At 45.0% G+C, this 23978-nt stretch overlaps 1 protein-coding gene across 1 annotated transcript in view; it reads left to right on the top strand.

Annotated features, from left to right (window-relative positions):
• Window positions 1-23978, top strand: part of IL17RD (interleukin 17 receptor D) — a 64790-nt gene that overhangs the window by 17274 nt on the left and 23538 nt on the right. The window contains exon 2 of the mRNA XM_029918068.1: window positions 22886-22943. Within this exon, the coding sequence (XP_029773928.1) occupies window positions 22886-22943 (58 nt within the window). The remainder of the gene's footprint in view (window positions 1-22885; window positions 22944-23978) is intronic.

Raw genomic sequence — 23978 nt, 5'->3', positions numbered from 1 at the left:
GGCAAAGGTTTTGTAGGCCTTCTGCATGCTTGTTTGCCAGCATGTCCTGTATAATGACAAAGAATTGTGTTTTAGGAAGAGGGCAGATTTGGTTTTCAAATCCCATCTCTGCCATTTGCTGTCACTTATGACTTGGGCAAGTTTCTTCATTTGCAAAAGGGGTTAACGGTTTATCCCCCCACATTGTTTTGAGACCTAATAAGATACTGTCTTTAAAACATTTCACTTTGCACCCAGCCACATAGCAGGCGCTTGGTCATTGGTGGAAGTCTGTTATTAGAGGAATAAGTGTGCTCATTTTTCACATCCTAGAAAATACTGATATTATAGTTCTTTTTTTGATATTATAGTTCTTATTTATGTATTATTATTTTGAGTGTACCTTATGCTTGTTTTATTCTGCATTTATTAGAGAAGGTCTGAATCTTTCCACCTGATGATTTACCTTCTGAGTAAGTTTTATTGCTTTCAAGTCTGGTAGTTTTAAGACTTTTAAAAAATGTTTATTTTAGAGAGAGAGTGTGGGTGGGGGAGGGGCAGAGAGAGAGGGGGACAGAGGATCTGAAGTGGGTTCTTTTTTTTAACTTTTAAATATATTTTTATTTATTTTTGAGAGAGAGAGAGAGAGAGAGACCACTTGAGCAGAAGAGGGTCAGAGAGAGGGGAAGACACAGAATCTGAAGACAGGCTGTAGGCTCTGAGCTATTTGTCAGCACAGAGCCCAATGCAGGGCTCAAACCCACAAGCTGTGAGATCATGATCTGAGCCGAAGTCTGACGCTTAACTGACTGAGCCACCCAGGCACCCCTGACGTGGGTTTTGTACTAACAGCAGAGAGCTGATGTAGGGTATGAACTCATGAACCATGAGATCATGAGCTGAGGTGAAACCAGATGCTTAATTGACTGAGCCACCAAGGCGCCCCTGAAGTGGGTTCTTTTTTTAAATTATTATTAAAAAAATTTTTTTAAATTATTTTTGAGAGACTGAGATAGCATGAGCAGGGGAGGGTCAGAGAGAGAGGGAGACACAGAATCCGAAGCAGACTCCAGGCTCTGAGCTAGCCATCAGCACAGAACCTGACGCGGGGCTCGAACCCACGAATTATGAGATCGTGACCTGAGCCAAAGCTGGACACTTAACCGACTGAGCCACCCACGCACCCCTGAAGTGGGTTCTGTACTAACAGCAGAGAGCCTGATGTAGCGTATGAACTCATGAACCATGAGATCATGAGCTGAGGTGAAACCAGATGCTTAATTGACTGAGCCACCAAGGCGCCCCTAAGTCTGGTTGTTTTAAAGTGAGGTGTGGGTGAGATGTTGCTTAGGAGAGAACATTTAGGGAAGGTGTTTAAGTGAACATGAGGATTTTTTTTAAGTTTATTTACATTGAGAGAGAGAGAGAGAGAAAGAGAGAGACAGCCAGAAAGTGGGAGAGGGGCAGAGAGAGATGGGGAGAGAGGATCCAAAGCTGGCTCTGTACTGACAGCAGAGCGCCTGATGTGGGGCTTGAACTCACCAACCATGAGATCATGACCTGAGCCAAAGTCAACACTTAACCGACTGATCCACCCAGGTACCCCTATATATGTATATATTAAGTTTATTTATTTATCTTGAGCGAGAGAGAGTGTGCACAAGTTGGGGAGGAGCAGAGAGAGAAAGAGAGAGAGGACACCAAGCAGACTCCACACAGTCAGTGCAGAGCCCGATGTGGGGCTAGATCCCATGAATTGAGATCATGACTTGAGTCAAAATCAAGAGTCAGACATTTAACCGACTGAGCCATCCAAGTGCCCCAACTAACTGGGTTTAAATAGAAAAAAAAAATGGAGGCAAAAAAAATTTTTCTTACCCAGACAACTTTATTTTTTACAGTAAGTGCCCCATCAGCTGTACTGGACATTGTTGATGTGCCTGTGTTGTTTACTGGGAGGTGCCCGGGGTGCCCACTGCTTCATCCTTGGCATTTCTGTGCACTTTCCACTTTGTTCACATGGCCAGAGGCCCCTTTGCATCACTTGTTTTTTAACATTGCACTACTGTTAATGATTGATTTCGACCCATTTAGTCTTCTGGACCAGGAGCTTTTAGGGCCTAATCAATCACTGAATCCATAAACATGGGCACTGCCTCAGACTCCCCTTGAGCTCTGAATTACATCGGGGTGTTGACAGAACCAGAGGCCTGGGCCACTCTGTCAGCAGATGTCAAGGGAGGAGAGGGCTCAGGGTATGTGCTGGGTGGTAGTGGGGGCAGGGCCAAGGCAGCTGCAGATAAAGTTGATCAGAGAAAAGAAATGGTTGGCAGGTAATCTGCATGTGAGTAATTGCAGAGCTCAGAGATTAACTTCATTTTTTATTTCTCTTGCACCCCCATTTGTACCAGGCTGTCTTACTAAGAACACTAAAGAGGTTAGGAATTAAAATTTTTTTTTAACTTTTATTCATTTTTGAGAGATAGAGCATGAACGGGAGAGGGGCAGAGAGAGAGGGAGATACAGAATCCTGTCAGCACAGAGCCTGACACGGGGCTCTCACTCATGACCTGAGCCAAAGTTGGACGTTTAACTGACTGAGCCACTGAGGTTAGGAATTGTGACACACAGACACTCTAGCTCCTCACCCAGGGATTGCTGTCCCCTGGGATTCCTTTGGGGCCTAGGAACTGCCATCCTGAGCTATCACCACCTACCCTGGTTGAGGTGGTGTTGCTTTAGTGAGTCTCAGGTGACAGTCCCAAAGCAACCCCCCTTCCTTTCCACAAAGGCAAGTCTGGGCCACTCTCAACAGACCGAGCAGGGCACCTGGACTTAAAATTCACCATGAGTGGGTTGAGAGAAAAGATGAAAGCAGAGACATGCTTGAAGAAAATAGGTAGCCAGGACTACTGGGTGGTTTTAAACCAGAGACTCCATGTGTGGCAGATTGCAGGGCACATGGTGTCTTAGTCATCCGTAGGAAGGCCTGAGATTGCACGGTCCACATAGCCTGGACCTCCAGGTGTTCTCACCCAAAGGAAGCTTGATTGTGAACACCTTCCCTGAAGCTTTGCCAACACCTCACAAATGGTGGTCCCTTTTCCGTGGCCTTTGGTCCTCCACCAGAAGAACGGTGGCCACAGTGGTCATTCCTTTATGCTTGCAAGATCACTTGAGGGTCTCCCTGGTGCCACCAGCTGGTCATTCGCTGAGTGTATATGTGTGTTTCTGGGGCCTGGGCTAGACTGCAGAGGTGAGGCTGACAGGGGCCGAGACAGGAGGTGGCCGTCTTGGAGTTCGCTCTTTGTGGGGCTCTTCCCCTTGTTCTGCCTTGGGCTGGTCCAAGCTGCCTCCTTTGCAGAGAACTCATGGCTGGGTGAAAGCATCTTGAAATGGGCTTCATGTCCAGATTGAAAAGGAGATCAATGACACAGACTGTTTTTCCTGTCCTGGTGTAACTCCAAATAAGTAGCTGGAGATGTGACCCTGTTCTGATTTGGAAACGTGATGCTGGCTACTCTGAAAGGTGCCCCTTCACCTCCACACAGGTAACATGAATAAGGGCTAGATTACTCTACGGAGTACAGATATTAGCTTACACATGTTAAAGCTTTTGGCTTAAGGGGTTCATGTGGGGGTGGCATTTTGGGGAGTGTGTGATGCCTGGAGGGTCTTCATGACCTGGCAGTCTCCATGTAAGCACAGCCTTGAGCCCTCAGCCTCCTTCCTCATAGGGTTCCTGGCAGCCTCCACGTATGAAGACTATTCACCTGGAATGTGTTCTTCTGACCCCTGGGGGACAGTAGGAGGGCACCCCAGGGCTGCCTCTCTGATGGGGTGTCACCACTGTCACCCTCAGGGGACTGATGAGGGTGACTTGGCCTTTGTCAGGATTGCCCTGGAACAGCAGAGATCTGGCACTCAATACTGAGACAGTTCCATGCCTTTGCAAGCTGAACACTTCAAAAAGGATGCCGCCTCCACCCCCGTCCCAGTGAAAGGTGGCGGAAGGAAGCGGTGGCTGACAGCTGAGTTAAACAAACTTGAAGGTAGGTCACATTTCTGACATACCATTTTCCTCCGCCCGTACCAGCAGCTGCCCTCTACTTTGAAAGGGGGCTTAGCTGCTCATATAAACTTTGGTTCGTGATAATGTAAACTATTATTAGGATTATCTTTTTATTACAATATATGCCTGACTCTCTGTCTCCCTTATTTATGCTCTTTTTGAAACACTCCTTTACCTTCAGTACTCAGAGCCGGCATCAATGGCTGGGAAATGTAGGAACACTTCATAACAGACCGTCTACTTCAATCTCTCTGTGGTTATTAAGGACTCTGGAAATGAATCACTGGGCTGAGGAAGCTTTACATCTCAGCAAACCTTCCCGGTTAAAACTGGGATGTGATATTGACAAAACATTTCAGTTAAGAAAGTTTGGTTTGGGTTGGCTTTTTTTTTTTTTTTTTTTTTTTTTTTTGGTGGTGACGCCTTGTCCCAAGAGTGATTATTTTATGTTTTAATACAAAAGGACTCTATTCTCCCTTGAGGATCCTTGGCTTTCCGAGTCTCCCTCTCATTTCCTCACCACCTGGTGGAACCATTTGCCGCTCAGGGCATCCTGGAGGTCAGTGCAGGTCCAGAGGCTCATGCCGCCGCCCACCAGGCCCTGCCTCCCTGCCACTTTGCCAGAGACCACCGAGGTCCCGCCTCGGTGCTCCTCTGTGGTTTGTCTGCGGAGGGCAGGTTAGGGTACGAGCCAAGAAAAACTAATAACCCTTTCAATTTTTAATAAACTGTCTCTCCCACCCTTTGTTTCTCCCTTCGCTCTTCCCTGAAAGAACAGACTGTTTAGGCACATCTGGACACTTTTTGTAAAGCTCTTACCCTGAATTCTCAGAAGGAATGTATTGGCTCCCATTTTTCTAAGCAAAAACTGAAATGGCTCCTTTGTTTATAAGTACTGTGCTTGCATATTTTAATAAAACTGTAAAGAAAGAAATTGAACTGGTTCAAGGGTCCTTAGCTAGGCCAACACATTCTTCTTACGCTTTTCTTGAAGTCTTTGAGAAGCGCTAAAAGTATATGGTTTGATTATTTTTGGTGGGAGTGGGGAAGGGAGGTGTAGGGGATCCATGTGCCTCTTTTGATACGACTTTTTCTCCTTTCTGTGACCCTTTTGGGGCCAGGAGGCAGAGGTGTTCATAGCCCTGGTCCTTCTGTTCTGCCCTCTCTCCCCATGCGTTGCCTCGTGATGAACACCATATAGATACACTCAGCTTATAATGTTCCACGTCCAAGAGCCCGAAGGTCTTGCAATGGAATCCATCTTCCCTTTATCAGATAGTATTTGTTTTCTTCTAAAACAAGGAAATCTTCTAGAAGCTTATTGTTGCTAAGAAAATAAGGCTAATCTTTCATTAATATTAGTCTACTAGTTGTTGGCATGGAATTCTTCTAGTATCGGGGAATGTCAAAAGAGCCTAAATGCTTGTCAAACTTAAACACAAGATAAAGAGGGGCATTTTCCGTGTTAAAGAACTTGTAAGGTGACATGGCTCTTCTCAAACTGGTGATTGCAGACAGTCTTTTTTATGCCTTTAAAAATTATGTTTATGAAATGAAGTTGTCCTTTCAGAAGCATAGGAGGTAGTGTGGCTATTTTATGAGGATTGGGGCTTTGTTACTACCCAGTAAATAAATGTTCATTAGCCTTAACCCGTGTGGGAGTTACTGCTTCTTAGAATATGACTTTCTCTCAGCCTGTCCTGAGTGTCTGGAAATAAACTATAGGGACATAATCCTCTTCTCAGAGATGAATTAAATTTTAGTGATTACCACACTTTGGCTTTATTACTTGACTTTTGAGGAAGAAAGTTGTTAGCCCTAGAAGCCAAAATTGATCTACAAAACCTGTCATTGCTTTTGGATGTGCACGTGTCAAATGGCCACAAGCATTGAGTAATGTCCAAAACAGAAGAGTCTGAAAATTAATATTTGTATTGGTGCCTTTGGGTAGAAATGTACCATTTTCATGAACTCAACTGAAATTGGTAACTTTGAGTCACATTGATAATGTTCTAGCTTATCTTTACACCTTTTTATCTTTGAGTTCTAGGAAATTGTCAGTGAGTCAGAATGCTTTTAAACCAGTTGATTGGGAATATCTAGTTAAGAAAAATGATCTGATTTAGAATGAGTGGTTAACTTAGTGTTGCTGGTCTCTAAATTGTTCAGATAGCATTGTTTCAAAACATGCAAAAATGTTATATACATTTAACAGTGGCTCAGAGTATAAAGCACTGAGCAGGTCTTGGGAGGCATGGTGACTTGGTGTCCTGTGTTCTTCTCCCTAACACAAGAGTTTGGAGGCCTTTCCTGGCAGGATCTTGACTCTGAGCGTGGCTTTACCTGGACACCAAAGCCTGAGAGTGACCTACAGTCTTTCAGTACCTTTTTCCACTGCTGTCATTACTTGTTTTCTTCTTAAGTTTTCAAACATATGAAAAGATTTTATTTAGATGGTCTTTTAAAATATGCTTTCTTTTATAGGAAACCAGAAGATGAGTCTGAATAGCAGCCAGAGACCCGGGAATTGATATGGAGGAGTGATTCTAAATGATCCATCAATATGATGATTTACTTAGGGATTTGTGTCATCAGCAAGGTGGTTTTTGTGTTGAAAATCTCCATCTTGACAATCTTTTACACGTAACCTATTTGATATTCTTTAATTCTGTTTCATTCTTCACTGCCTGATGGCTTTTCCTGGCTCTTCTATTTGGCCAACCTCACTTTTTCTATCTTCTTTTCCTCACGTGCCCTAACTGGGTAGTCCCACAAAGCTCAATTCCTGATCCTTTGCTTTTCTTTATTCCTCCTATTAGTTAAGCCACGTGTCCTTAGGTTTCTGTGACATAACTACATGCATGACTTCCTGTCTTCAAATCTTACATTTCCAAAAATCAAAATATGGTAATAGAAAATGCTCTTCAGTCACCTCACTTTCACTAATTTTTTCTCTGCATCCCCCTTAAAAAAAAAAGATTTCTGTTTTGCAGTGTTCTCTTTATTGCTGCAAAAATCACTACTCTCCCAAGTTCCCAAAATAGGAGCCCTCAAGGTACCTTGGAGTATTCCATCATCACCTGTGTGTCACATTTGTCCCCAAGTCCCACCATTTTTCTTAAACTTGCCCCTCAGGCTCGTCCTCTGTCATCTTCCCTCCATTGCTGTCTGTGCCGCCTCTCATCCGGACGTCTGCAGCGGCTGCCTTGCAGGCCTACGGAGCTCAGCTTCAGCTGGCCACTCTCCTAGTTCTTCCTGCAAATGTGCTATAGCACTGTTGAATTACTATTACTTTCCTGCTCAAAATCCTGCTAAAAAGTGTGGCGAAATAGGGGCACCTGGGTGATTCAGTTGACCATCCAACTTTGGCTCAGGTTATGATCTCACAGTTCGTGAGTTCGAGCCCTGTGTCGGGCTCTAGGCTGACAGCTCAGAGCCTAGAGCCTGCTTTGGATTCTGTGTCTCCCTCTCTCTCTGCCCCACTCTTGCTCTGTGTCTCTCTCTCTCTCAAAAATAAATATTAAAATTTTTTTTAATGTGGCGAAACAGATACATAAAATTTACCATTTTAACCATTTTCAAGTATGAATTCAGAGGCATTAAGTACATTCACGCAGTTAAGCTACTACCACCACCATCCATCTCCAGAACCTTGATCTTCCTAAACTGCAACTGTCTGACCATTAAAGAGTAACTCCCCAAACTCCCCACCCTGAGCCCCCTCAGCCGCCCCCACCCTTCCACAGCCTCCTGATTCTATTTTCTGTCTCTGTGAATTTGACCACTCTAGGAACCTCAGATCAGAAGGAATCATACAGTATCTGTCCTTTTGTGCCAATACCAGATTATTTTATTTTTATTTTTTATTAAAAAAAATTGTTATGTTAATTTTTGAGAGAGAGGGTGAGTGGGGGAGGGTCAGAGAGAGAAGGAGACACAGAATCTAAAGTGGCTCCAGGGTCTGAGCTGTCAGCATAGAGCCCGACATGGGGCTCAAACTCATGAACCGTAAGATCATGACCTGACCTGAAGTCAGATATTTAACCAACTGATCCACCAGATGCCCCATTCATGTATGTATGTATGTATGTATGTATGTATGTATGTATGTATGTAGTTAGAGAGGAGGAGGGGCACAGAGAGAGGGAGAGAGAGAATCTCAAGCAGGTTCCACACTGGGGCTCAATCTCACAAACTGCGAGATCATGACCTGAGTTGAAATCAAGAGTTGGATGCTTAACTGACTGAACTACCCAGGTGACTTGCAGTATTGGACTTGATGGTATTTAGTGATTCTGGTCTTTAGAAATTTTGTCGAAGAGTTGGTAAATGCTAACAAAGGGCCTTTATTTCAGGGCACTTTTTCCTCTCTCTTTTATGTAATGAACTCTACCTGAGAGCATGGCACTGGTTCACCCCAGGGGTAGACGAGAGTGAGGGCATGTGGAAGGGACTGGGGAAGAGGGGAGAGGTCCTGATGGAGACTCCCAGCATGGGCTTCCACTCACCAATACCAAAAGTTAGTGATGTTTTTGATCATGGAAGGAAGTGGATGGTGACCAGAACTCCCCATCTTCCCTCCTGAATGCCTTTCATCTGTATTAGGGGGAGAGAATAAGGCCCATCCTGAAAATAAGAGGATGTGTGTAACGAGACCCCAGCTTTAGTTTCTGTTTTGTCACTGGCACCTCTGGTCTGCAAGCCCTGGGGTTTGACTCATTCCTTTGATTCAGCTCTCTGGTCCTTTTGGTTTATCCTTTGAAGCTGTTGTTTTATTGCCTCTTTCTTCCATCTTCACTATACCTGGATTTTAGCCCACTGCCTCCTTGGCTTGGATTGGGAACCCTTCCCCGAACTTCTGCCTTCCACATCAAGCCTGTGCTTCCCTCAGTAAGGACCACATTGTTCTGGTCTCGCCTGACTGCAAGATGGGCCACATGCAAAACTATGCACTTTTGTGCCTCCTAGCCCCTCTGGGGCACGTTCTTGCAGGCTGGTTGGGGTGTTTCAGACAGAAGCATGAGGGTGTTGGTCGCTTACCGCAGGGCTTCTAGAGGATTTGCTCTGGCTGATGAGGAAAGTTCTACGTCTACCTTGAGGGGTCGTGGCCATTTACTGGATGCTTACACGGGGGGTGGTGTAATTGGTTACAGGCACCTTTTGTGTATGCATTTGCTTGAAATGGACTCTTCACTCCCCACCTCAAGGCTCCCTGTGCCCTAGAGTCCAGCTAGGGACCTGTCCTCCTTGTGAGGACACTTCTCTGGGGAGCCGCCTTCTGTTCCACACCCCTTCTCTGGAAGTCTCTTACACTTGGAGCTCAATTACGTAACTAAGTGCATTCATTCTATAAGGTATAACATTATTGTCTCTAATTTCATGCCTTTTAGCTTTCTTTTCCAAAATGAACTATAAACTTTTGGAAGAACCTTATTCTCAGTCACTCAAAATGGCCTTCCCAGAGTAAAGTGCATTTCTAGCCTTCAAAATATCTGTTAAAAAATTCTTGGACCTTATCTGAGGTTATTCATGAATAAATGAGAACAGAGAACCTTGGGGGTACAGTTACATATTGCTTTTAGATCAGGCAAAGTTTTTGAGGCAGGAATCATTCTTCAATATTCAGGCTACACATGTGTTAGGATTTTAACCACAAAATGGCACCTGCAGGTTTTTTTTTAAGTTCATTTATTTATTTTGAGAGAGAGAAAGAGAGAGAGACAGCATGACTGGGGGAGGGGCAGAGAGAATCCCAAGCAGGCTCCACACTGTCAGCCCAGAGTCCAATGCGGGGCTTGGACTCATGAGATCGTGACCTGAGTGGAAATCAGAGTAGGTCACTTAACCTGTGGAGCCACCCAGGCATCCCAGAATTTACAGTTTTAACAAGCAAATTATTTCCTTTCTTCCACTTGCTCCACAGAATCTCCCCAGCCGCCTTCCTCTGAAGAGTGGAGCTCCTAGGTTTTTATTTTATTTACTGTTGTCAGCCCTCTTCTTGGGTTTGTCCGTTTTCCTTTTCATTTTACCCAATTCTGTTATTTACATGAAACTAGCCAAGGAATCATAAAATTCCCTAACTTTGTGTAATTTTTTAAAACTTTCAGGATAAGTTAGTAATTGGGTCACCCAACAGAACAGCATTCGGGATACCCACATCAGGAGGTGGCCTTCGTGTGTTGGTCAGTGCACTGGAAAGCCTTCTTGAGGTGTCTGTCCTGTTGCCTTCTCCACGTGCACACCCAGCTGCGGGACAGGTGAGAGGGCCTGTCTTACTACTTTTGAACAGTGGTGCCTTCTCTTTGTGAACAACGATGGATAATGAAAGCTGGCAGGGACCCTTAGAAACAATTTGGCCTGGTCGTCCTAATTCTTACCTCATTAGGATCTTTTGTTCTTTCTCCCATTCATCCCACATGCTTCTCCCAAAAGGAACTTCATTCATTAATAGCTCGTGGATATTTATCAGAACAAGTGTTCTGTTTATTAGGATCTTACTTACGTCAAGCTAAGTCCATGTGCTGAATGCCATAGAGACAGTCCAGAAGAATCTTCGAAATGCTGGGGGAGGGAGGATGTTTGGGAGGGTTTTCTTTTTGTTTTCAATGGAGATATAATTGACATAGGACAGTATGTAATTTTAAGGTATATGATAAGTTGATTAGATTACACTAAATATATCAATATAATTACCACTGAAGCTTTTCAAATCACATAGTTATCATTTCTTTTTTTGTGGTGAGAATGTTTAAGATCTAGTCCCTTAGCAATTTTGAAGGATATAGTAGTTTTGTTGAGGTTGACTAGAGAGGATTTTCATATTCTAAGTATTTAAATTTCCTTTGCATTGAGTTTGTTGTATTTACAAAAATAATAAAGCTATCTCAAAAGAAAAGCCCACACTTTTCCTAAAAACCAGAAAACCCACTCCTTGGGTTATCTGAGAACCAGAGAATCTCGCCCCCTTCACTGGCAGATGGGGAAGTGGCAGGTGCAGCGTGGACCCATCCCAGCTTCCTGTCCACCACGTCCCAGACAGCTGGGCCTGTCTGGGGCTTTTCTTTCTCAGCCCTCCTGTGAATTCACAGGCTTTGTGTCCACAAAACAGTGCTACTTACCTGAAGGATGGCCTTGTATCGACTCAGTTCTTCATTCTTAGATTGCAATCATTTTCAGCCAGGAACTTTGACCTCCCTTTTTAATTTTAGTTTTTAAATACTTAGTCACTGCTTTAATGTTTTTTCTAGGAAGTCTCTGTTTCACCTCATGACAAAATGTTACAAGGTTCTAATTTACTTTCACCATATTGCTTTGATTTTGTAAACATCTCTCCATGGGAAACCCAATGACGGGGACAAGGTGCATTGATTTCTTCCTATTGCCTGGCCAAGAAAGTGGGGTGCGCCATTTTGCTGGTCTCAGCCCCATCGGAGAGGAGCCGGAGCCTACTACCAGGGCCGCTTTATCAGAGAGGAAGTGTGCTTCTAACTGCCATTCCACTGCCTTGTCTGTCTCATGTGAATCTGCTTTCTAATTTCCCTCTATCAATCTATGCCAGGAGTCTTTGGAGAGGTGGTTTAGGGAGGCTTCATTCCCGGGAAGTCTGTAATGTCTCCTTCACCCATGGGAAGGTTTATCTAAGTCTGAAATCAACTAAGACAGTGATTCTTCATTTTTACATCATTCTTTGCCCTCCGTCTCAGAATGACATTTTAACTGTTCAAGGAATTTAAAACAAAGCTGAATATTTCTTGGCAAACCCAATTATTTCCTGGCCTAAATCACACAATGATTTAACTGGTATGTCATTGTGTATATGTGTGCTTTAATGGGAATTCCATGTGGTATCATTGGGAAATTAAGAGTCTTCTAGATTTATTGCTTATAGTTTAAGGGTAGACTGCTGGCTTCCATCCAAGAAGTGGGGAGACATAAAGTTGCAAAGACCATTAGTGTCTGAGTATATTCTTCCGATTGCCTACTATTTTGAAATTAGCTTGGCAGAAGGTAAAAAACAGAACCAATGATGAAATACTTTATCCTTTGAAACTTGTAAAGTTCATCAAAATAAACTTGTGGAGGACTTGGTATCATAGATGTGCTGGTGTCCTTTCTCTTCTGTCTACCAACATCTTTTTGAAGCTTTGAAGGAGTTTTGGTATGTCTGGAGTAGAAGTCAAAGCCATAGATTATTCTTCATTTAAAAAAAATGGAGTTTTAGATTATCTTCTCCTGTGGCTCTTGGGTGAATATTTAAAAATATCCAAAATGTAACTCGATTTTGTGTGTTGACCACAAACACCACAGACTGCAAAGGCACTTGAGCAGGAGCAATCAGCTGTTCTCTCTTCTGGATACCATGATATGTTCCTCCCCATTTAGCTATGATGGGGAAAAAAGAAGTAGCCACATTGTTTATTTTATAACTTGATTCAGTGAAACTGACTTGACTGCAGACATGACTATTGTCACTTGTGGTCTGAAAGTTGCTAGGCATGTCCCTCTTACTGGGCTCGCATGCACAACTGCAGAAACACTTGCCTTTTATGTTGCTACTTCGTAAAGTTTGTGAGTCCCAATGTCCGAACAAAGTGTTTAATTACCGAATTGTAACAAATATTGCCTATAAAAGATTATAGTTGTTGAAGCATCAATCCAGAGTTCTATTTAAAATTGAAATCTTATTACCAACCATCTCCCTCTGCCATTTGAATTTAGCTTTTAACCTCCAAAGTTTCCTTTGGATTAATGAACCACTCATGGTGTCCTTCTATAGACCTGGTGTTGAGCTATTGATCTATGGTTAAGGCAGGTGAGAGCCCCTGAATGGATTGCATGGGTCCAGAAGCTTCCTGACATACTCTGTACAAGCTTGTGTGTTTGCACATGTGCCACAGCTCTCACCAAATTCTCAAAGACATTTGTGTCCCCACATAAGAAGCTGAGACCCTCTGTTGAGAGGGATGGAGGAATAAATGAGAGGATTTTAGTGATGTTGGTCCTGCTGGTGTTAGTATTGCTGAGAAGAGGGATGGTGACCGTAGGGTTTTGTGGCTGTGTAGCAACTCACACTTTCTGCCAGTTTCAGTTGTGATCACTGTTTGAAAGCCTGGGAGTATCACTTAAACCTTCAGCACATCCTTGCATCTTGAGGCCATCTTGCACTTGAACCCGTGAGCACCATGAATGGGACACCTGTGCTTACAGGGATGCTGGGCTGGTGTTACACAGCCTGGGACTCATGTTGTCTGAGCACTTTTACCTTTGTTCATTTTTTCCCCCCAGTTAATGTCAGGCAAGTGATACAGACCTGGTATCCAGCAGGCACTGGGTAAATGGGAGTGGCATGTTGGTAGCGGACCTGCTGTAGGAAATCACATTTGTTGACCTTTTCTGCAGAAAGGAAGCTAGGCTTGCTCAACACAGAGACTTGATATTGCTCTCAAGTAACAGATTCCCACCAGTCGTGGAGAACCAAGGCCTCAGAGAATCTAGTGTTTGGTGGGCTGGAGGAGTGGCAGAGGTGAGGAGGTAGGGGGTGTCGTGGGGGAGGAGAAGCTTGTTCACATGCTTGTTAACATTTGAGGGTCTTTGACAAAGGAAGTCTAATGCCCTGCCCCGGTCAGCAGGCGATTGCCCCCCGGGAGGCCCTGTTGTGCACAGGAAGTCAGACACTAATGATGTTAGTGAGGGGACAAAGGCGCCCAGCCCGGGAAGGGCCTAATTGCTGTGTCCGGCTCCTAGGCGGCCAGCCTCAAGCTGGAGGGGGCTGGGCAGGATGCGCTAAGTGTTAACACCTGGAGCTGAGCTGCTGACTTCCTGGTGCTTTTTTTTTTTTTCCCCTCTCCTTCTGTGTGGTTGGGTATGCACACATACGGACACACACATATTCACGAACTTCAGCTACATCTCAGGGGGATGTTTTGGGATGTGATATCTAAGAGACTAGATGGAAATGGTTCAGTCTGGAGGTCACAGGAGCTGGGGCAGGGCTGAGAACCAGTTTCCCCTGGGCCCTCTTGATCTGCCTGTGGGACTTGGTGATTACTGCATCACCTCTGGGCTGTTCCTGTTTGCATGAATCCATACCTGGAGGGTTTGGTCAGACTGGAATCGTCCCAGGGAAGTGGGGAAGCCCAGATGCACCTCCTCATTTTTAAGTAGGGCCTCCAGATTCTTTATGTCTATATATGGCTTTTGACCTGGGCTCTGTGAAGCCTTCGGTGGCCTCTGGGAGTTTTGGGAATGCTCCCAAATTGTGTATGAATGTTTTTGGGCAAAGTTGGGTAAGGAATGTTTCTCATAGGATTCTCCTATGGGTTTTAGAAACCTTTTTTCCTTAACAACAATTAAAAATGAAGACCCCTACCTTGGCTAGTAGCCCTTCTGGGAAGGCATTAGTGGCTCACTTCTTGGAATGGCAAAGAACCAAAGCTTGGGGTCCCTCCTCTAGGCCAGCAATGGGAGGCAGCTGTGCACATAGGTGGACTCACTTCAATTTTTGCAGCCAGAGAACAAGAGAGTTTAAAAGGGATGCTTGAAGCCTGTATCCCTCCTAGAGGAAGGGGGAAAAGCCACAAATAACTTTTGAAAAAGGGTCTAATGTTGACTTGCTGCTTCCCACTGTTATTTTAAGGAGATTTTTCTCTCTGAGACCACCATGTGGACAGAAATAATAGGCTGACAGAGGGTCCCTTGCTTTTTGGTGTAGCCTGTGATGTTTCGATTTGCACTAAAACCTAAAAGGGCAGTCTACCATAATTTCCAAATATGTGAAATCCACCTTGAAGGAAGCACATGTGTGGGGCACACTGGGGACCTGCCTGGCTGGAGGAGGCTTGGTCCCCATGGCAACGTCACAATCCCCTATTTCTGCAGGCATTTGTGCTGTAAAAGCAGAATTCCAGATGTGATACAGTATTTGGAGACTCCGTCCTGGGGCCTCGGAAACCGTATTTGAAGCGGTACAATTCAGTGCACGCTCTCTGTGTGGTCCTAAGGCTTTTTATTAGTAGTTTTGTTTTGATCCGAACATTTCCTCTGAGCTTAGGCATAACAGGCATGTGTATAGCTTGAAGTTTTCCTCTATTGTCTAATCACTGTTTTGCCCTTGCCGGGAGATACTTTCTTGAGCTTTGAGTGAAGTCTTTGTAACTACCTTTAACAGCTAAGTGAGAGCAAGCTGGTAGCTAGCTGATTTGCTGGGTGGGTGTTTGGGTGGCTTGCCGCTTGCTTCCTCTTCGTACCCAGTATTTACAGAACACCAGTTAATCTGTGTCTGTGAAGTTGTCTGTGTGTGCTTTCTAAACTGCAGATGGGCTGACAGTTACCTTAAAGATGCCAGTTCTTTAACATGCCGTTCTCATTTGAGTGGATGGGAGTGGTATGTGCAGCGGAGGGAAGGGGTCTGGCTCGCTATCCAGAGGCATGTTTTATAGCTTGCTTTTAACGTTTTGAGAACTGGAAAAATGGAACAATTCTGTCTATTTGTGAGTATCAGCCACGGGAGAACACACAGCCCAGATCCTTAACAGACTAATTGGAAAAAAGTATTTGGGATTTTGCTTTGTGAAAACCAAAAAGGCTGGAGAGCTTTGTTTTGTTTTGTTTCTGAACACAACAGAAAAATCAGTGGTGTGTGTGTGTTGATATCTCTGAGAATTAACTGCATATGTATATTCCAGTGGCAAAGCAGTAAGAAAATCAAAGTCTGGAGCAGAGAAAGACATTTTATTATGTATTTATTTATTTAAGTTTTAATGTTTGTTTATTTTTGAGAGAGAGAGAGAGAGAGAGAGCGCGCGCGCGCAAATGAGAGAGGGGCCGAGAGAGACGGAGACCCAGAATCTGAAGCAGGCTCCAGGCTCCCAGCTATGAGCACAGAGCCTGACACGGAGCTCAAACCCACGAACCGCGAGATCATGACCTGAGCTAAAGTTGGACGCTTAACTGACTGAGCTACCCAGGCACCCAGGGAAAGACATTTTAAAAACATACTAAATTCCATTTAGGCCATGGCCAGTTAGAAATGTTACGATTGAAATATAAAAACATATAAAGTCAATACATTGTATAACTTAAATTTATACAATTGTACGTCAATTCTATCTCAATTAAAAAGAAAAGTTGCTATCTGAGAGACAACTCCTATAAATGCCCTAACACATTTTTATTTTTAGTGAATGGATTTCCTTGGGTGTGGGGTGAGGGTGGGGGAGTGGAGGAGGGGTAAACTAGTGAAAGGTGGCTTAGCTGGAAATGAGGGCTCTCAGTTTGATAAGCAAAACACATGGTAACTTGGCATAGGTTGGCTCCATGTTCGAGCTCAGAAACAATTGTCCCTTCAGCTTTCCTTTGGGGAGCGTGAAATTAGGAACATGTGTGTGCTGATTAGCAACATGTCAGAGATGAATCATGATTATGGCTTTGGTCTGGTACACAGGCTATGCTTTGGAGTAGTGATTTCCTACCTCCTCGAGCAAATCTCTCTAATTAGCTTAAGATCTCTGGGTCTTTTTGGGCCGACGTGGTAATTGCTGGTGGGAACACACCGGCACTCCCCCAGAGATTGTGTGTTCCCCACTAGACATCCAGAGCCTCGCCTCCCCAAATCAGACAGCTGGCACCCTTAGTTTCTGAAGTTAGTTACATCGAGTTGGAAAGTGAGAGAGAACAGCTCTTGGGGAATGTGGAGAGGAATATCTTGAATAGATCCAGACCTAAGCTGGCTTTGTGATTTATTTTCCTTGTGTTTTGGATTTGCTGGCATTCTCCTCAGCTTACATCACCTGGGGCTTCTCTGCGTTTTGCTGACTTCTCCCTGCCCCCCTCCCCTTTTTCTAGTTAAAGGTTTGAACTGAAGTTAAGTGGGGTCTGAATTTACTTAGGAAAGCCATCTGAACCGAACCTGTACTGAATAAATTGACCCCATGTTCTGCCTCTTGCCTTTACCATGTCCACGGATTACAGGCAAAAATGTCAATCCTGTTGTGCATCTGAAGCCTCATAGAATTATCTGCTATCTTTTAAATCTCATTGACATGCTGGAAACCCAAGGTGGAGGAAAAGGGAAAATAGAAAGTATAAGTTGGCCTTAGTTTTTTAAGTAGTTGCTCAGTTATCTTTATAACAAACAAACCCATTCAGTTCATTTTGATGGATGCTTTTTTTAAATGTTCTTCCAAACTCCGTTCACTAAAACATTACCAGCCTCCTGGTAATGTTTTGGTGAACATTTGGAAGCAGTCTGTTTAGGCCTTGTTGTTGGGCCTTGCCTTCCGTTGGAAGGGGCGACTGTAATTAGCGCAGGTCTTTTCAAAATGCATCTTTCCAAAACGGCAGTTAAGCTACTTTGGAGCTGGATTGGAAATGTTGCTCTGGGAAGTTGGTGTCTTCGATGGACTTAGAATCCCCAAGGGCCCCTCAGGAAATGGGCCTTCGGATGGCCCCTCGTGGCGGTGGGTGGCTGCTGTGCAGGGCCCCTCCCTGTGGCTGTCTTTGTGTCCAGGCCTTTGCTGCTTTGCCATATGGGTGGAGCATGGTGTGGGTTTTGAATTTTATTCCTTGAGAGCACTTATGGGTTATCCTCCCCTCCCCCTTTCCTGAGTAAAGGATGTTTTCACTGCTTCAGTCCCTGTTCACCATAGAGTGTTCGGAGCAGAGCCCCAGGCTCCTGGGGCTGGCTTCTCCTCTAGCATTGGAACACATTAAAAGCTGCCCTCAAGTGCAGCAAATGGGGGTGGTTAATTAACTAAGAATGTGACACCCTGAGGCCACAACATTGGCATTTATAGTTTTTAAGTAACAGGCCACAAACAAGCATTCTTAATTGTAAGCTCATTAAATATCAAAACAGGTATAGTAGCTAAAAACTTTGAATTGTTTACTGAAAAACAGCCCACAAAGCCATTCACCAGCTTTGTTAAGTTGCTCACCCATGTTCCCTTAGTGTGAGTCCGATTCGAAACCCATGAATCACCCTGTCGCACAGAGCTAGGTCCTCTTGGGTTCTTGGTCTGCATTCCCTAGCTTCATCATGCATTTATTCAGTCATTCAGGCACAAAACTAATATATATCAAGGACTGACCATGGGCCAGGGGCCAGGACTGTGGTGCAAGCTTAGGGAAGGAGGAGGGGGTAGGGGGCTGCCCTGATCACTTTGTCTCCAGTCTCTTCCCATCTGACCCAGCCTGAGCACTTACCAGTGATGGGGGTCACTAGGTTGCCCAGTTCCCACCAAGACCATTCCGTAGTCTGCTGGTTAGTGCCTCTGTCACCTTGCCCTGACCTTTCCACCCATCTGCCAGACCCCTGCCCCCCCACGTTTGGATGCTGAGGCTGATCATATCTGGAGATGCCCTTCTGTGAGTGTTCCCCTGCCTACCTCATGTACCCCCATGCTGCCCTCTCTGCTTATGAAGGCAGGAATGCTCCCAGGAATGGTAACATAATTATTTCAAGGTGTTGTGTGCTGTGCAGAGCATTTGCTAATGTGTCACCTCACATAGTCCCACACCTAACTTTCCCAGGAAGTTTAATTCAAATACTTTGTCCAGTAGCTCAGGGGAATGGGGCTCAGAAGGTTTAGAAGCTTGTCTAAGGTCACACAGCTTGAAAGGGGGAGGTTTGAATACACATCTGTACCACTCCAAAGCCCATGTTCTTAACCACTCTTCCCTTCCATGTGTGCCTCAGGCTAGCCTTTGGGAGCACGCATCTAGGATGACAGGATCTGAAGCTACAGCTTGATGGGTCAGTGTTTCACATCTGCTTGCAGCCAGGGAGGAATAGAGGGCAGTGACAAAGTGACCCATCAGTCTGCCCTGGGTGCGGGAAGGGGAAAATGACAGCACACGGCACGTGTGGGACAGTGAGATCTGTTTCATCCATATTACAACCAGAAGTATATGTATGTATTAGCTTTCAATTACTGCCGTAACAAACTGTCACCAATAAGTGACTTAAAACAGCACAAATTCATTATCTTATAGTCGTTGAAGTCAGAACTCAAAAATTAGTCTTATGTGAGGCTGAAATCAAGGTGTTGGTAGGGGTGGCTCCTTCTGGAGCCTCTTTTCTGCCTTTTCTAGCATCTAGAGGCACCTATGTTCCTTGGCTTATGAGCCCCTTCTGTCCCCATCTTCAAAACCAGTAGTGTAGGATCTTTAAATCCATGTCTGCCTGCCTGCCTTCTGCTTCTGTGGCCATCTCTCCTCTGACCTTCCTGTATCTCACTTACAGGGACCCATTTATTACCTTGGGCTCATCAGGATAATTTCTCCATCTCAGGTTCCTTAAACTTAATCCCATCTTCACAGTCCTTTTTGCTGTGTGAAGTAGCACACACAGGTCCTGGGGACCTGTTGTTGTTGTGGGGAGGGTGCTGGTATTCTGTCTAACACAAAGTATAAAGGAAACAGTAGTGCCCTGTGAACTAGTCTGGGCACACCATTTCTCCTGTGGTTTCCCAGGGCTCTGGAGCAGCGGGAGCATTTGAGTGTGAACCGGGGACAGCTTGATGGAGCATCTGTCTGATGCACGTGCTCAGAAGCTGCGCCCCGGATGGCTTCCAAGAGTGACAGGTCTTCCAGTGCGCACAGGAACTAGTACTTCTGATGAAGCTGAGCTCTGTGCTCTATTGCCCCTTGAACTCAAGGACAAGGCTTGGTCACAGGGTCTTTTGGTCTTTGATTTTTTTGTGGAATTAGAATGACCATTTTGCGTGTACATTGGCAGAAGTGCCAAGCCAGTCAGGTGGTGGGGGGGGCGGGTTACTCTACTCCCACCAGGCGAGCATGCAGGTGGGTCTGTGTGTCAGGGACGTGTGATGGAGCTAGATGGACTAAGGCAGGAAGCCCATGGGAGGAGCAGGTCGTGGCTGATGCGAAGGGCAATCTGGGATTTGGAAGTGCTTCCAGAACACAGGCTGAGCAGTAATCCAGTGCCTGGAAGAGTTGGGGGAGGGGGAAGGCGGGGAGGGGTAGTGGCTGAGAAGACAGGCTGGAGCCTCAACAAGAATGTTCTAGGTAGGACAGGGTGCTAGTGGTGGGCTTGGAGCAGAGGAATGAGGGCAGAATTGCACATTAGGCCATCACTTTGGTGGCCAAAGCCCCTTGAGATTAAGACTCAGTTCTGGTTCGTGACCAAAAGTGCCCAGCCATGTAGGAGTTGGATCAAGGTGGAATGCCCTGTGGGTAGTGAATTGATACTGTCTGTAAACCTCACTGTCCTTTGAGGCCAAGCTCACGGGGCCCCCTTCTAAATGGCTCTGGATTCAGTGCAGACCTTACTTGGAAGGATTTAGGTTCTTGTCTGCAAGATATAACACATCTCACGACACTGGGCTGCTTTCCACAGTGCAAGCTCATTGCAAGTGCCCAGTACATACCTGTTAAAAACATGCTGCAACAGGAGCACCTGGCCGGCTCTGTCATGCTCAGTAGAGCGTGGGACTCTTGATCTCAGGGTTGTAAGTTTGAGCCCCACATTGGGTGTAGAGATTACTTTAGAATAAAATCTTCAAAAATAAAACAAAAACCCCCACCATGCTGCAATGGAAGTAGGAGGAGAACAAGAACAAAGTGAAAAGCTGTGAGTCCTACAAGTAAGGTGACTAGTCACTGACTGGTCACTAGGGTCCTGCATATCTCAGAGCATATTATTAAATGAAATGCATTTCCTTTTTGGAAAGTGCTTCCTCTGTATGGCTTCACGTGGTCCTCCTCACACTCCTTTCCCAGGGGAAAGCCATGCAAATTATCTTTTTAGGAAAATAGTGGAGGACACTCCTACCCGGTGGAGTGAAGTGGTTTGCCCTTGGTCCCCAGCGGGAGGATGGAAGGACTAAGATACTTACCTTGGCCATAGACTGTTTTCCTTCCATGATGATCCCTTTTCCTCTCCCTCGTAGTCCAGTTACCCTTCCTTCTTTTGAACTTCTGGTGTGTGCTGTCCTTAGCCTTGAATCATCCTTTGTGAGGTGCTACCTGTGGCATTTCATAAGCTGTATGTTTATTTATGGCAGGCTCTTCACCTAGCTACATACTCCTTGTGTGCCATGCTGAGTGTTCTTGGAGAGTCAAGGTGTGGTTTGAAATTTGTCTGTATATCTTGCATGTGATCCACATACCCAGTTAGTCTCCTTTGAAGGAATGAACTACTTTGCTTCTGAGGACAGGACCAATGGCTGTTTTGTTCACCCCTGTACCTAACATGATGTCTAGCTCATAATAATAATTAACGGTAAGTGATTTTATATCCAGGGAGTTTTTAAGGGAGAAGGGTGTGGTTTTGGGGATTTCCTAAGGGTTTTGGGAAGAGTGCATTTTCTCCTGCCAGGTTGTGTTAGTCTGGTCTTAACCACCTGGAAGTTGGGCAGACTCTGGTGGCACATTGGAGGCATTGTCCCTAAGGATTTACGGAGGCACTTAGGATTTTAATAAGAAAACAACCCTTTCCAAAGTGTTTTAGCTCACAGGAGGAATTCTGGAATCTTGTGCATTTGGGAGAAGGAGGATAGAAACAGGAAAGCGTGGAGAAGGAAGGTGAATCAGAAAGAAGGGGAGCTAGTGGGCTAGGGCACTATGTTGATTTAGATTTTGTTACTGCTTATTTCTCCCTTGAATTAGAATTGTGTGTGTGTGTGTGTGTGTGTGTGTGTGTGTGTGTGTGTCCGTGTCCCTCCCTTTATGCACAGCTGTGCTTTCCTAAGGTCCGTGTTTATCTGAGCTCAGGGATACAGTTTCAGTGGGCATGCCTGGCTTCAGGATAAAAAGCGTGAACATGGCTACAGCATATGGATATGGGGTTGTGGCCTGGGACCCTGGGCTCTGTCAGAAGTGTTCTGCACATCGCGTCTCAGTGTGACAATTGCCCATTAAATACTGGGCTGCCAGCATATGGTTTTCCCCAGCATCCCCTTTGTTAAGTGGAAACTTTAGCTGTGCGGTTAGAATATTTTCCCATCATTTAGCATTTCAGAATTAACTGTTTTTGGAGAATTCTGCAATTAGTGCTGAATGGCACATTTGCAGATTATTACAGAAACAATTAAACCAGAGTCGGCAGATCTGTAGCTGCTCTTTCCCATGATGGATGAGTGGTGGGTTGGGCCAAGGCTGGGCAACGGGAGGATTCCGGTGCCCCCTCTGTGATACTGTAATTAAAGTGGGGAGTCTGGCAGAGTTGTTATCCCTGCTATTAAGAATGCAGATGGCTAACGGCCACATCTCCAAGAGTTAGAGTTAGCCCTTTTAAAGTCTTTTTTCTTCTTCTTTTATGACCCACCCTATAGATTCCAAGCATAGGTATGGATACAGTGAAGAATTTTCTCATTAAAAGTAATGGCTTATTCCCACACTCATTCCCAGTCTTGGAATGAGAAACCTGTTTCCTTAGACTTGAGGAATTGCCTATCTGTCATGGCTTAATAGAGCTTTTGGACGAGAGTATCTGGTAGGCGATTTTATAACCAATCAGTGCTCAAAGCAGATCCAACTGGAGGGGCTCCAGCTGGCAGCTCATGATCTCGCTCCCGATTTTACTGTTAATGAATTATTATTTAACCCCCAAACACAGAACAGCATGCTTCTTTTGTCTTCGGGAAGTGCGTGCTCATGATGCCGTTGGCCTGGCAGTAGGAATCTCCTGGGCTGGAGGGAGGTTGGCAGCCTGTGGGGAAGAAGAGGCACAGAGTGGGTGGGAAGAGTGGTAGATATTGCTCAGTGACTGGCATGACCCTAGGTCTTCGTAATCTTGTGTGCATTTTGACTCCATGGAGATCTGTGCTGGAAAAGCAAATTGGCTTCTGTCCTCATCATGTTGTTTTCCCACAGGGAGTGGGGCCGGCCAGCAGAAACAGTGGACTGCACAACATCACCTTCAGATATGACAGTAAGTAACTGGCTTCACCACTGAAGAATGGGGCCCTTTCTAACTCTCACACAGTCGTGCTCAGTCAAGGGCACTTCAGGTCCTAGGGTTGAGGAATTTTCTGAACCTGCCCAGGTTTATCAATAGAGCTAAAGCAGCTGGCTCCGTCTCATTTAAGCTACTCAAGTATTTGGGAGCTTGGATAGATCAAGGGTCCTCCATAGTGCTGGGAGAAGTTTTGGATGGAGGGAGACCTCCCCTGATTTCTTCAGGAGTAGTCATGTCCTTAAGAACAAAGGCAGATGCCTGTAGGGCCCAGGGGGGGACAAAGCTACTCAAGTGCAAGATGCTAGGCAGCAGCAGGGACTGTCTGATCCAAAGGGAGCACTGGCTTCTCTCCATTCCAGCTTTTGGTGGCCTTGAGGAATTCCCCGAGTGTGGCTAGATGTGATTTCCAAGAAGAGTGAAGGATTTGCATTTTTTGTCTGACCATTTTTTAATACTGTCATCTATTTAAAATTTTTCACACATACAGAATGGGCCAAATGAATGATGCCCCACATTTGCCCAAGGGGCTCCAGTTGGTCATCTCTGACTTAGGCCTAGATTCCAGCTCTGGCTCCCTACCTGTCAGCTGTGAGCTGTGGCAGGTGATTTGACTTCAAGCCTCAGCTTTCACATCATATAAAATAAAATAAAGATTTGGTTCTTCCTCAGCATCAATTTGAGGCTTAAATGAGGTAATGCTTTGAACTGCTTAACTCAGTAGCTGGCCTATGATGTGCACTCAGTAATTGATATCTGTTAATAATAGAAGTCATTCTAACCAGAACACAGCATCTTTTTGGCCCTTTCTCTTCAAGGAAGTCTGACTTAATCTGTCTGAATTGTTTCCTATGGGCAGGGTGGGGTGCATTTTCTGATTAAGCATATAGAATCTCCCCTCAGCAAATGCTTTCATGCCGAAGAAGGTAATTATATGGAATTGTGAGCATTTTAGCCTTATGAGGCATAATTTATATGTAAAAATGTTAATAAGAGGGAGCTTGACTCCTA

Source organism: Suricata suricatta, chromosome 12 (assembly GCF_006229205.1).
Source record: "Suricata suricatta isolate VVHF042 chromosome 12, meerkat_22Aug2017_6uvM2_HiC, whole genome shotgun sequence".
Taxonomy (NCBI): Eukaryota; Metazoa; Chordata; class Mammalia; order Carnivora; family Herpestidae; genus Suricata; species Suricata suricatta.
The sequence above is the reverse complement of the archived record's forward strand: the minus strand, read 5'-3'. Positions and strand labels throughout refer to the sequence as shown.